Source organism: Rhinichthys klamathensis, unplaced genomic scaffold (genome assembly GCF_029890125.1).
Source record: "Rhinichthys klamathensis goyatoka isolate OS25496 unplaced genomic scaffold, OSU_Roscu_1.1 h1tg000191l_1, whole genome shotgun sequence".
In the NCBI taxonomy this organism is placed as follows: domain Eukaryota; kingdom Metazoa; phylum Chordata; class Actinopteri; order Cypriniformes; family Leuciscidae; genus Rhinichthys; species Rhinichthys klamathensis.
Window position 1 is genome coordinate 2758944 of NW_026606717.1, and position 14905 is coordinate 2773848.

The window sequence follows — 14905 nt, forward strand, 5'->3', positions numbered from 1 at the left end:
AAATGACATTTTAAAAAGTATTCAAATAAAAAACATTTATTTTACATTAAAGTTTTTACTCTGTTTTTGAGCAAATAAATGCAGCCTTGGTGAGCATATAAGAGACTTCTTTCAAAAACATTAAAAAATCTTACGGATCCCAAGACTTTTGAACAGTAGCGTGTGTGTGTGTGTGTGTGTGTGTGTACATTCATAATGTTATGTGAAATATGAAATAATGTTTGTTTATAATGTATTATTTAAAGAGTATAATCTGGTTTTATAATCCTTGCCAACCTCTTTTACAACTTTTTGTTATGTTTTGACAGACCAAGTGCGGAATAGCTATCAGTTGTACCACAACGGCACACTGCGAGTGTCCTATGCTAATGGGATGGGCATCAGCTTTCATACTGAGCCCCACGTCCTTGCAGGATCTGTGAGCCCGACCATCGGGAGGCGCAACATCACCCTACCCACTGACAGCGGCCTCAACTCAATTGAATGGCGCATGAGAAAAGAGCTGACCAAGGGCAAGGTCACTGTGTTTGGCAGAAAGTTGCGCGTAAGTTTTTCGTTTTACCATTGAAGTTAATTGGCAAGTCAATTTTATGTATAGTGCTTTTTTTCACAATAAACATTGTTTCAAAGCAGCTTCACAGAAATGCATAACATTAATGTTTATAGTACTTTAATGCCTAATAGTTCACATGTAGCAGTTCAGAGCTGGGCGATGGGAGAGTTTACATTTTCCGACAATATAAACAGTTGAGATTTGAGACAGTCAGTTGAGATTTGCTATGTAAAATTGCAACATTTGATGTTTGAATTTGGAATTTAGATCTTGGAAAAACCTTAAATGTTTTCCCGTAGGTCCACAGCAGAAACCTTCTGTCCATTGACTATGACCGCAACACCAGAACTGAGAAGATCTACGATGACCACCGCAAATTCACACTGAGGATCATCTACGACGCCCAAGGCCGACCAGCCACATGGCTCCCCAGCAGCAGCTTAGCCCTGGTCAATGTGTCTTATTCACCCACCGGACGGTTGGTGGGCTTGCAGAGGGGAAGCATGAGCGAGAAAAGCGAGTTTGACACATTCGGACGGATCTTGTCTCGAACCTTTGTTGATGGGAAAGTGTGGAGCTTCAGCTACATGGACAAAGTGAGTTGACTCTTTTCAACTGCAGTGGAGATTTGTTTTTCCTACAGTACTCATGTATAAATGTTATTTTCTCACCTTTTTAATTTTTCTCTTTCTATTTCACTCTACAGTCCATGGTATTGCTGCTCCAACAGAGTCAGAAACAGTATGTCTTTGATTTTGACACAGCAGGCCGGCTCACTGCGGTCACTATGCCGAGTATGGCCAGACACACTATGGCCACCCATGTGTCTGTTGGTTACATTCGCAATACCTACAACCCCCCAGAGAGTAATGCCACCATTATTCACGACTTCAGTGAGGATGGCCGTCCACGTGCCATTTTCTACCTCGGAACGGGCCGGCGTGTGCTCTACAAGTACGGGAAGCTGGGAAAGCTCTCGGAGGTGCTGTATGATGCCACCGCGGTCACCTTTGGCTATGATGAGATGACTGGAGTGCTCAAAATGGTCAACTTGCAGAGTGGAGGCTTCTCTTGCACCATTCGCTATCGCAAACTGGGCCCCCTAGTGGACAAACAGATGTACCGCTTCTCAGAGGAAGGAATGGTGAATGCTCGCTTTGACTATACTTATCATGACAACAGCTTCAGGGTGGCCAGCATAAAGCCGGTAATAGGGGAAACCCCACTTCCTGTGGACCTGTACCGCTACGATGAGATATCCGGTAAGGTCGAACACTTTGGCAAGTTTGGCATCATATACTACGACATCAACCAAATCATCACTACGGCTGTGATGACACTCAGTAAGCATTTTGACGCACATGGCCGCATCAAGGAAGTGCAGTACGAGATCTTCCGCTCATTGATGTATTGGATGACGGTGCAGTATGACGGCATGGGCCGTGTTATCAAACGTGAACTGAAGATCGGTCCCTATGCTAATACCACACAGTACCGCTACGAATATGACGGTGACGGGCAGCTTGTGGGCGTCAAAGTTGACGACTGGTCTACGTGGCGCTACAGCTATGACCTAAATGGCAATCTGCATTTGCTAAACCCTGGTAACAGTGCCCGTCTGCTGCCTCTACGCTACGATCTTCGAGACCGAATCACGCGGCTCGGGGATATGCAGTATCAGCTCGATGAGGACGGCATGCTTGCACAGAGGGGCTCGGATATCTTTGAGTACAACTCCAAAGGTCTTCTCGAGCGAGCCTACAGCCGCACGGCAGGGGGTTGGAGCGTTCGCTATCGATATGATGGCTTGGGCCGCCGTGTCTCCCGCAGAACTAATGAAGGCGAGCATCAGCAATACTTCTACGCCGACTTGAACTACCCCACTCGGGTCACCCATGTTTACAACCACTCGAGAGCTGAAATCACCTCCTTCTACTATGACCTGCAGGGTCATCTGTTCGCTATGGAGGTCAGCGGTGGGGAGGAATACTACATCGCCTCTGACAACGTAGGCACTCCACTGGCCATCTTCAGCAGCAATGGGCAGATGGTCAAGCAGATGCAGTACACGGCATACGGCGAGATCTACCACGATTCCAACCCAGATTTCCAGCTCATATTGGGCTTTCATGGAGGGCTTTATGATCCTCTCACAAAGCTGGTTCACTTTGCCCAGAGAGACTATGACGTGCTGGCGGGAAGATGGATTGCACCTGACCATACTTTGTGGCCGAAGATAGGCAAAGAGCCAGCTCCTTTCAACCTGTATATGTTCAAGAACAATAATCCACTCAGCGATATGATTGATGTGAAAAACTATGTGACGGGTGAGAGGGTGATAAAGCTTCCTGCTTGGTATTGGTGGGCTGAACAGAAGTTATGTATAAATAACTCACATTGGTTTGTCTTGCAGATGTGAAGAGTTGGCTGGTTATGTTTGGCTTCCAGCTCAGCAACATCATACCAGGGTTTCCTAGACACTCGCTTTATTTTGTTGACCCTCCTTATGAGATACTTGCCAGTCAGGACTCGGATAATACCCAGGTGAGTTAAAGTTGGCACTCCTTTTTAAATCAAGTAATTTGTCAACATTTGCTGAGCAAATGGCTTTACCGGTATTTTTTTATATTTTATTTACTTTCAATATTTTCACTAACCACAAAATGTTCAGGATTATCAGTTTTTATTTTTCAATGTATTTTTATATTTGCCATAAGTATTTGTATTACAACAACAACGCAAATGTATTTCAGTCCTCACACATAATTTTCCAAAGTAAAGAAAAAATATATACATAATAACCGAAAAAGGTGTAGGGTGAAGCATATGCTTAATATGCCTACCCTTTATACATACCGGTAATTCACTTTCACTTTCCTCTGTCCTCATAAGTCACTTTCCTCTCTGGATTTGATCCATTCAAAATAAACAAACAGTTACATAAGCATGATTACAAAGGTACACAATACACATATCAGATAATATTTCAATATTCCTTTATTGTACATTTTCTTTACAAAAAAATTCCTCTCAAAAATTTTGTTTTTTATTTTTTATAAAGACTTTACAAAGACCGTATTATGAAATACGGTTGATTTTTTTTTTTTTTTACTTTATTCTGCAAGGATGTACTAAATTGACACAAAAGTGAGAGTAATGCCATTTATGGTAACACTTTAAAATAATGTTCATTAGTTAACATTAGTTAGTGTATTAACTAACATGAACTAACAATGAGCAATACATTTGTTTCAGTATTTATTAATCTTTGATAATGTTAGTTAATTTAAATACAGCTGTTTGTTAGTTCATGTTATTTCACAGTGCATTAACTAATGTTAACAAATACAACCTTTTAACGTATTAATAATGTTGAGATTTATATGAACTAAGATTCATTTCATAAAAATAAGTATTTTTCATTCTTAGTTCATGTTAACTAATGTTGAAAAAATATACTAATGAACCTACAAAATATTTCTTTAAAATAATTGCTTTTTATTGAACAAGCATTGAATTTTCACTTAAAGGCAGGGTAGGCAGGTTTTTTCTAAAACACTTTTTCGTAAATTTGTTTAAACTGTCTTTTATATACCAATACATATTTAGAATGTAAGTACTCTGAAAAGGAGAGTATAAAAATCGAGTGTCTGTAGTCCTCTCAGGGCTGCAATAAACAGCTACTCAATCATTCCATTCGGAACGAATGAAATGATTGACTGGGCGATTGTCACTCTCCCTCGCTACCATGGCTACCACCCCTGCTGCTTCAGGAGCTGCCCACATGCGCGCACTCGGTTGACTCGCTCATTTCGGAAGAGGAGAGGCTCTCATCGTGGAAGCTCTTACATCCAAAACACCGTATATGTTATGAATCTTACATGAAATTCACCTTCATCACAGTGTAACTGATGGTAACGGGAAAACGTGTATCAATGCAACCTGTTTTTAGCTTTGCCTTATGTTACTAGCTCGTTACCGAATCAAACTCAATATATTTTAAACTTTACCAGTATCGATATGCTAGATGAGTACTGCCATGTTAGTTGTTTATATTCATAATGATAAAGTTAGGTATTTTCTTACATGCGATTCTTTCTTACATGTGACTGCGCTCCTCTCCGCTCGGCGCTGGTAAACGCGTCCTCCAGCTCCTATTGAGTTTGATTCGGTAATGAGTAGTCAACCGAGTGCGCGCATGTGGGCAGCTCCTGTAGCAGCAGGGGTGGTAGCCATGGTAGCGAGGGAGAGTGACAGTCGCCCAGTCAATCATTTCATTCGTTCTGAATGGAATGATTGAGTAGCTGTTTATTGTAGCCCTGAGAGGACTACAGACACTCGATTTTTATGCTCTCCTTTTCAGAGTACTTACATTTTAAATATGTATTGGTATATAAAGACAGTTCAAACAAATTTGGGAAAAAGTGTTTTAGAAAAAACCTGCCTACCCTGCCTTTAATCAAAAAATCCTGAATTTTTTTATCACGGTTTCCACAAAAATAATGAGCACAACTGTTTTTAACATTGATAATAACAAGAGCACCAACTCAGAATTTCCTAAGCACCAAATCCAAATATTTTAGTTTGTGAGGCTATAAAATCGACAAACAGAATTAACAAATTAACATTTTTAGTGTCAACAAAGTACTAGTCCAAAGCAGTTCTGGCCCTCAAGGTCCAGTTTCCTGCAGAGTTTAGATTAATGAACCCTAATCAAACACACCTGAACAAGCTAATCAAGGTCTTCAGGATTAGAAAGTTGCAGGTAGGTGAGGTTTAATCAAGGTTGGAGGGAAACTCTGCAGGAAAGTGGATCTCGAGGGCCAGAGTTGAGAACCCCTGCCTTAGACACATCTGACAACCTAGAACTGAAGGTGACCTTACATAACGAGAATCATTACTATGGAACCACTTTTATCAGGTGTCACTAACTATTCATTTTATTACAGCTCTTCACTGGAGTTCAGCATTCAGTAGACAGACACAACCAGGCCTTCATGGTTCTTGAGGGGAGGCGGCTCAATAAACTGCGGCGTGCCAAGCGTGACAAGCCCGGTTACTGGTTTGGCACCAGCACCCCCATCGTGGGCAAAGGCATGATGCTCGCTATCAGGGATGGCCATGTATTAACAGACCTGTCCAGCTCAGCTAGCGAAGACAGTCGCAAAATATCACAGATCCTCAGCAACGCTATCTACCTGGACGGCACTCATTACACCATCGATGGCCGGGATTGCCACTTCTTTGTGAAGCTTGGACTTGCTGACAGCGACTTGCTGGCGCTGGGTCTCAGCAGTGGCCACAAATCGCTGGAGAGCGGGATAAATGTAACGATCAGCGGACGCTCACGCCGCGGCGTCACTCTAGAAATCCACTCCTCCAGACTCACATACAGCGTCCGATACGGGCTGTCAGCAGAGGTTCTGGAAAAGGAGCGGAGCCGTGTACTGGAACAGGCCCACCAGAGGGCGCTCTCCGGAGCCTGGGCCAGGGAGCAGCAGCAGCAAGCGCGCGAGGGCAGGGAAGGAGGACGCGTGTGGGCTGAAAACGAGAAGCAACAACTGTTAGCAATGGGGAAGGTCGTGGGATACGAGGGCTACTACGTGCTCCCGCTGGAGCAGTACCCTGAACTGGCAGACAGCAGCGCTAACATCCAGTTCCTCAAACAGAACGAGATGGGCAGGAGGTAACAGAGTTCAGCTGTTGCTGATGCCACACCATCTCCTACGGAGAGAAACAACAGCGCGCTGCAGAGCCGTTTCCCAAATATGGAGAACCAACAGCCAGCAGCAAGAACACACTGACCCAATATTGAAAAAAAGCACTTGTGAACAATGATTTTGTAGTGACATTTTGACTTTATAGGAAGTGGTAAATATTTTTTAGTCATTTCAGACTGGCTGTGAGTGGGGGACGTTCGTGGAATGATAGTGTGATGGCTCACTGCTTTGGTTTTTCATGACTGCATATCAAACCATTACAGAAAATCACACTCAATCAGTTCACCGCACACTCGGGCCGCATTACCCAATAAAACAGTCACCTGCTCTCATACATATTTGTGAAACTACACTGGAACACATTCAAAAGGAACTGCAGCATCTCGACATTTCCTCGTTCCTCATGAATTTTCCTGGTAGACATCACTGCAGTGTTCTATATGAAGATTTCAATCGCGGCTGAGCTTTCTGATTGGCCTTCGTTAGATGTGTTGATCTTCAGCTCACACCATCTGTCCTCTTCTGTTCGTAATATATGACAATCACAACAGGGGCAGATACATCGATCAATGAACTATACATGTGACTACTGTTTTGTATAATATGTAAGAGAGATTATTGATTGTCTGGGTTTTTTATTATTATTTTATTAATTTAAATTCAACTTGACAAGTGATATCAGATGAAAGTGTAATATATATATATTGGTTTTTTTTTAAGTCTTTTAAAACTGTGAAACATACTACACATGTAAAATATTCTCATTGACTGTTTGGGTGTGTTAAATCAAGAACATTTCGAGGAAGTGGCTTCATCGTTACGTAATGTGAAAATCCATTGCAAGACTCATCGCAGAGGTTGATTTCTTTAAATATTATGAAAGCAAAAGCAGCTAGCCATTGGCCTTTTTTTTCTTTATTAATGTAAAATCTCTTCTGACTGTGGTGAAGTCAGTGTGGATATGAGCTTCATCTAGAAAAGTTACACTCAGACGCCGGTGGAAGGAGGTTCTTTGGAAATTCTATGAAAATAAAACATTTGCATTTGTACTTTGAATTCTTTCCTTCACAGCTGAGCAGAACACTTGTGTTCCATCAATGCCATAAGTGATGCTGCGAAAATTCAGTATTCACTTAATGAAAATGAGGTGATTGTCTGTTTAATACAAAAAGCAACGGCTCATTTATCAGTGGACCAACTTCAATCCCTACAGCTCTTTCTGTCTAAAAGAAAAAGGTTTTTTTTAGGTGTACATGGTTCTTTTTTTTCCATTGTGTAATTTATTTATTTTTTTCAAAATGTAACTTGATTTTTTGAAGGATTTTGTTAAATATGTTTGTTTTTGGTTATAATTAAGACTTAACGATCAGTCAACTCGACAAATCTAAATTCCCAAAGTTTCGTCAAAATTGCATTATATTCTGTCTAGTAGATTATTTTCGACCTAGCATATCTCTGCAGTTCAGCCTATATTGTGATTACTGACTCAGCAGTTCCATAACACTGTTACATTGTGAACGCACAGAGAACAATGACTTGTTCTGTTATTCTCTTATCCAGAATTGAAGTTAAAATGCCAGAGAACTAGAAGTCAAACAGTGATTGTCTTGGGCCAGTGAGGTGGAATGACAGTCAGCTGAGAACATAAGGAAGAGTTTTGTGAAGATTCCCGTGGACTGACAAACAGAAACGGCTGCGGAGATTCATATTAAAGTTTGTAAATAATAATAATAAAAATATCTACCATTCTGCCTTAATCTTATTATTTAGCTGTCATTGCCATTCAGGGGCCAGACCGAATGGCTAATGATCAGGGCAGCTGTAGCTGTCATTGCTGAGAGCGGAGGAAAAAAAAGGTGAACACAACTATAGGCTTTAAATAGCATGTTGCAATGCGGGAGTTAAGTTTACACCCATGGTAACCTCTTCCAGTTAACTGATGCACACTGGTGCTGGGGGAAGAAACCACTCAAGAGTGTTGCACTGCTCTCGAGATTCTGGTAAGTACATGTTGAAAAGACTCAAAACAAACAAGTTATGTCATAAACGCTGCTTACCTTACCTCGATAATTTCAACACACACCAACATTCGTAAAACATTAACATTAGGCTCTGGCAAAGCCATATGCTCAGCGTATCTTTTCATTTATCTTTTAAGAACCTGCATACAACAGCGGAGACTAGATTCCTGTCAGAGATTAGTTTTGAGAGTAGGGAAAGGCATGTAGTCTGTAGTACCTGACAGCTGGAGCAGTTCAACACAACACTATGAAGAGCCGGCGAGGTGTGAGGACTAATAAAAAGATTCCTCATTAAAAATGCATTTGCAGCTCAGCAAACAATTCCTACCAGGATTCCCAGTCAATACTATTCTAGTTTAGCTAGAATTATGCAATAAATTTATAGCTGAAAATGCAGACAAAAAAGCTGATAATAAATTAGCCAATTATCAGTTGAATATGTATTATACTTTGTGGCAAAGGTTCAGGGCTGTTGCCTCATATTGTGTTTAAAATGTTCAGTGTATTTTTTACCAGATGCTTCAGAGGTGGAGATAAAACTAAATGTTAAAATACCTCCATCTGAGTTCAATATGCTGAAACTGCAAGTTGGTTTCCTCAAAATATATGTAAACACTGTGGCTCTGTGGTGCTTTAAAAACATTGCATGGCTTGTCTGAGCACCAAGACCTTGCCGGCACAGCAACACAACACCGGAGGAGTGTCCGGAAAATTTGTTTGAAAAGTCATTATTTTGCCAGTCCCATTTGATGATGCTAGTAGCGCAGAAACTACACTAAAAACACATTTTGAGAAAACAAAAGCGATGACATGGCTTATTTCCATCATTTTTATTAATAGAAACAAACTTTTTTTGTCTTTGATTGACTCATATTAAGACAGATCAAACATTCACAGACTGTCCAAGGCCATATTTGATTATCAAATCTGGCCTTATATTCGAGCAATTTTACATTTTTGCATTCATTAAAGAAATATGACATTTGTATAAGACAAATAATAAAAACATTCTGTTTAATATGCCTCTACAAATAGGATCAATGAGTGTAATCAGTCTCTCAGTGCGTATCGTGCGTCATTGAAGGAATAAAAAGAGGTGCTTCGAGCTGGACTACTGGAAATGGAGGCTACAACAAAAACATTGCTCTATTTGTTTCTCAGTTATTTTTCAGTAGTCATAGATTAAATAAGGATTGAAACATGGAGTGAAAGCTCATTACAAATGAAGGAGGGGGTCACAGCGGTTTTCCTCAATATTCTAAGTCAACATGTCCCAGAGACAGCAGCAACACAGAGCCGTCCAACATGCAGTTAAACATGCCTGGTCCCCAGACTCTTCCCGTCTGCCCTGCTCCACAACATACACTGGAGGAAAAACACAGACATACAGCTTAGACTTTCATGTAGTGTGTAACATAGCTCTAAGTGAATGAAACATCCTGCAAAGAATCCTAAGCCGTTTCGTTGTGACGTCAAGACGAAACATTAGCATATTGCCCGCCCACTTATTGCACGCGCAGGCACCAGGGAAAACTTGAACCCTCAAACCAGCAGCTGATTCCTGTGGATACTGGACGGCATCATGTCGAGAAGACGCTGTACTCTATAAGGTGAAGGTAAAGCCAGTTTTTATTTCACGGCCCAAGGACGAGCATGTGAAGAATCAGTGGTTAAAATTCATCTTTACCATGATACCACAGCAGTATAATCCTAAACTTTTGCTGTGTTCCCTTTATTTTACTGACGACTGCTTCTCAAATCTCAGAGTTCAATGCAGGATTCGCAAAACTCTTGCTCTTGAAAGATGGGTCAGTACCCAGTTAATTTAGACTAACTTGCTCCTCAGAATCACAACCTCTAATTATTAATGTATATATTTTCTACCTGTGTTCAAAATACTTAGTTTTTTATATTGTCTAGGTCTCGTGCTAACTCACGTTATTACTGTCTTACTGAAATACTTCTGCTGATCAGCTGTGGGCCACTATTACCTAAAACTGTGTCTAGTAATGCAGATTGTCTGTCGTTCTCACTACTTTGAGTAAAGATGAAGGATGGAGCAATATTTGTTTCACCAACGTGTATGTTACATCAGTCATTCACGCTAGAGCTCGGCTAATGTACTGTTATTGATACAGTTCCCACATTTTCACCGCAATAAATTAGAAAAAAAACACACCGGTAAATAAATAAGTAAAATAATCAGTTTGTTGATGGACATGTACTTGTTAATGCTAACGGTGAGGAATTACAGTTGCAACATCTCATAATGTACCTCAAAATGAGTAGCGTATCACTGAGAAACGTCCTGCTCGAGTCTGAGGTTCGGGTTGAATAACTAGTTCTTCCAGTGTTTCATCATCGCACTCGCGCTCGGATTGATATGGTAAAATCAACGTCATTGTTTGTTTCTGTCTTTAGTTTACGTTGTAGAATCACTGAGTCAGGACAGAGCTGGCGGTCAGTTATGGAAATGGGCGTTTTTGTTTTTCGACACGAGCGCTGTATGTGGTAAACCAATCACAACAGACTGAGCTGTCTGGCCATTCAGAGCAGAGTACCTCGTGGAAAGGAGGTATTTAGAAAGACTCATTCATCTGATGAGTCGTTTGAGAATCATTGAAAAATGTGATGATGTGCAAATTATGATAAAATGAAACAGTTTTTTGACCTTTGTAGGAGACCCCAAAACAACATTAGGAAACTTTAAAATAGATAATGTCAGAATCTCTTAGTAATTAGTATGGATTTTCCATGTTTTTAAAGTGTTCTCAAAGGGTCCCCACTGTAAAGTCCATTAGACTTAATTAAAACATGATTTAAAAACCTAGTAGGTGACCGAAGCTAAACAACTTATGTAACAGCTATTATACATAATGTAATCCTCTGACCTGTGTTAACTTCCTAATAAAAAAAAAGACCAACAGGAAAATAATACAGCTATTACATGACTGTTACTCAAACTATGAGGAACAAACATTTCCACTAACTGTTCTAGCTGTGTTTTGTGTAAATCTGTTGATTCCACTGTTACAAATGATTATGTTTATGAGGAAATTAGAGTGACACTAACCCAATGACTGTGTAAATGAGAATGTTCAACATGACAGGAAATCAAGAATCTCACCAGTGTTTTTAGGAGGTTCCCCATACATTGGGCCTCCATACTGTGGTTGTGGGTACCCCTGGTATCCTGGCTGGACTGGATATGACCCAGGGGGTCCAGGAGGGTAGTTTGGGTAACCAGGGTTGGGCTGGTCGGTATTGACTGGATATCCTTGGTACGGCTGTGCAGGGAATCCCTGAGGAGGGTATCCCTGAGGAGGGTATCCAGGAGCGTTGGGAGGGGGGTATCCCGGAGCGGTGGGACCAGGCCCTGTGTAGGGGGGAGGCTGCTCGTAATTCATCTACACGCTGGAACTGAGCTAGCTAGCTGGGAGAAAACAATGAAAAAAATTATAATTACTTCCTGTTGCAGTTTCAAAAGTGCACCAATGTTCTCTCTCATCTTCTTACACTTGCTAAACATATTACTCAGGCAGCAGTTAAGAGTTATTGCAATTGTTTTTTTTTTGTTGTTTTTTTACAATTATGAAGATAAATTGTGCACTTTTCCTTTTTTGTTTAATTGTTTTTAACAGGCTAGGCATGTATCTAGGTGTACAACTATACTACTCTTCTTCTATTCACCCAAAAATGTCCTCATTTTGTCCTCATTTACTCACCCTCAAGTTGTTCCAAACCTGTATGAGTTTCGTTCTTCTGCTAAACACAAAAGAAGATAATTAAAGAATGTCGGTAACCAGACAGTTGACTGTAGCCATTGACTTCCATAGTATTTTTTTTTCCTACTATGGAAGTAAATGGGGCCCATCAACTGATATGGTTGCTGAATAAACGTGTTAATTTCTTAAAAATAAATTTTTTAAACGATAGTGTATATCACATAAATATACATAACAATGTTCAAGAGATTAAACCAAATGTTAGATTAACAAATAGCTAGACCTTATTGAGGATCTACAGCATATTTAATTTGAAATAAATGACAATGAGGCTATGAGGGACAGACATATAGATCTTTCAATCACATCATATTAAAAATGACATTTAGCTGTCTACTTTGACTACAGGCTGTTATTTATTTAAAATGATTGGTTTGGAAAAAATGTTTAAAGGAACACTCCGACTTTTTGGGACTTTAGCTTATTCACCTTATCCCCCAGAGTTAGATAAGTCCATATATACCTTTTTCATCTTGACGCACCCACCGCTAGCCTAGCTTAGCACAAAGACTGGATGTAAATGGTTGCAGCTAGCATACTAATCCAAATAAGTGACAAAATAACGCAAACATTTTCCTATTTACATGTTGTGATTTGTATAGTCACAGAGTGTACAAAAAACAAAGTCACATGAGACACAGACATATTTTAACCGTATAAATACTGGGAACTATATTCTCTGAAGGCGAAGCACTGCTACTTGGGTGGAGTGATAACCGCAGCACCTGAGACGCGCTCTCTGCTCCTCACCACGGCGCGTCTCAGGTGCTGCGGTTATCACTCCGCCCAAGTAGCAGTGCTTCGCCTTAGGAGAATATAGTTCCCAGTATTGATACGGTTAAAATATGTCTGTGTCTCATGTGACTTTGTTTTTTGTCTCATGTCTCATGTGTCTCATGTGACTTCCGTGCACGCACGGAGATGAAAAAGGTATGTATGGACTTATCTAACTCTGGGGGATAAGGTGAATAAGCTAAAGTCCCAAAAAGTCGGAGTGTTCCTTTAAATAGAAGACAATCTCTATCTGAATCATTGGATGCATCAAATGATGAGTCATACTTCTAAACATCACCCGTACATGGGCCGAAAAAAACACCTCTTTCTTTATATGATCAGTGAATATCAAGCCCCATTAATAGTGAGTATTCTGTCCACGGACATGGTATCAGCGCTGACTAATACATTTACAATGGCGGTGTGAGTATTTGATCTAGTAGTTGAAGTCAAACAGTGCTCTCTTGACTCAGTGATGGTAAATTATTAACTTAATGGCTCTTAATGGAACAAGCTGGCAATGCATTACTCAAACAACACAGAGACAATGCTGAATGAAATGACTGATACATACGGAGCAAATCCACACACACAAAAAAACTATTGTTGTGGATCAGGACAATATTGCCATTTGCCACATAATCAGAATTCCAAACTTTAGGTTTAATCTTTGCTCTACATATCCTTAAATTTATAATTTAACAGGCATATCCACTTACATATGTCACACATGTACAAGTATTACAGTGTGTTTTATTAGGGGCCTGGGCTACAGTAGACCGTGGGCCCAATTGTAGCATTTTGATGCTTTTATTTTATGAATTAAATCTTATTTCATTTATACTTCAATCTTCCAATTTATTATCCACACATTGCACTCAAAGTTATCGGAAACATTTCACAAACTTGCTCTGATAATAGGGACAATGACATCAAAATAGCTGAAAGATCAAAGTACGTGCTGATACTTAGCTAAACTAGACACCCCATCTGAAATGAGCAAAGTCTGACTCTGAACTGAACTAATGATGACAAAAAGTGTCAAGCACATCTATTGTTTTTGGCCTATACATTAACACGCCCCACTCTCTATGACGGTGAATGCAGTAGTGTTACAGACACTGCAGTAATAATCAGAATCAGGCGATCTGATTCATTCACAACAAGATGATTGTTCACCTGCTGCCCAACAAAGGTCAGGATCTCATTTACCCACGCGAATAAATGTACGACACACACATTATGAAAACACAGTAGTTTACAGTACAAACACAACAACTTGAATTATACGTTATATCTTCCATGTCTCACAATAGCTAATAATAGAATAGCTTTATCTCCTCATGGGCAAGCGATATTTATTGTGCGCCATAGTATGTGTGGAGGAAAATGGAGGGGCGGTAAGACCCTGAGGACTAACTTACCAACCCTACCATTCAGTGGTCAATGTTTGACAGAATAAAAAACCAAACATATTCACTAGCAAATTAGACTAAATCATTTCTAAGACGAAATACATTTCATTTGGTTAGCGTGTATTGTATTGAAAAGGCAAATAAGTTTTTTTGGGTTTTTTTTTACCTTTGGAGGAAAAACCTGTTTCTTTTCAGCGAATTGCGCTAGTACTTCCTTTGTTGTCTTTCAGAATTTGGTTTTGTTATTATTCCGCCGCTGAAGTCATTCGTAAACCGATGAAGCTGCAATCACGGATAAAATAACGCTTCTCGATTTGGTCACAACGGTGATGTCACGTAGACAGCGGTGCGCGGACTCCCATTGGAAAGTTACTCGTGGTAATATCAGCTGACCGCTATACAGCAGCGCGTGAAGCACAACCCAATGACCCCGCCCATTTGAGAAAACGTCACCACGACACAAGAGATATCTTCTCACACTAGCATACTTACTATTTCTGCCATAAGATATGGTAAACTTAGTGCGAGTAGTATACTAGTATGCGGTTCAGAATTCCGCGATTATTATGAGGTTTGATAAAAACAAGTTGATCACTTACGTGTTATAGTAGGCTAATATATTATTAATGGCAATTTA

At 40.2% G+C, this 14905-nt stretch overlaps 2 protein-coding genes across 5 annotated transcripts in view; one reads left to right on the forward strand and one right to left on the reverse strand.

Moving 5' to 3' along the window:
* tenm2b (teneurin transmembrane protein 2b) overlaps positions 1–7074 on the forward strand; it is a 300496-nt gene extending 293422 nt beyond the window's left edge. Inside the window, exons 27-31 of the mRNA XM_056262103.1 lie at positions 309–544; positions 853–1149; positions 1260–2880; positions 2967–3097; positions 5503–7074. Coding sequence (XP_056118078.1) covers positions 309–544; positions 853–1149; positions 1260–2880; positions 2967–3097; positions 5503–6243 — 3026 coding nt within the window. The 3' untranslated portion in view covers positions 6244–7074. The remainder of the gene's footprint in view (positions 1–308; positions 545–852; positions 1150–1259; positions 2881–2966; positions 3098–5502) is intronic.
* A 2035-nt stretch (positions 7075–9109) lies between these two features.
* Positions 9110–14649, reverse strand: zgc:165573 (cysteine-rich and transmembrane domain-containing protein 1). Of its 4 annotated transcripts, none has more exons than XM_056262102.1 (4): positions 14435–14649; positions 12020–12056; positions 11422–11723; positions 9110–9659 (listed from the first exon to the last, which is right to left on the reverse strand). In XM_056262102.1, exons 3-4 carry the CDS (start codon positions 11699–11701, stop codon positions 9553–9555), a joined length of 387 nt encoding a protein of 128 aa, XP_056118077.1. In that variant the 5' UTR covers positions 11702–11723; positions 12020–12056; positions 14435–14649; the 3' UTR covers positions 9110–9552. The 4 variants fall into 4 exon arrangements, with proteins under 4 accessions (XP_056118077.1, XP_056118076.1, XP_056118075.1 ...); XM_056262101.1 differs by having other exon boundaries at positions 11422–11727; XM_056262100.1 differs by having other exon boundaries at positions 12020–12059.
* Positions 14650–14905: the final 256 nt, after the last annotated feature.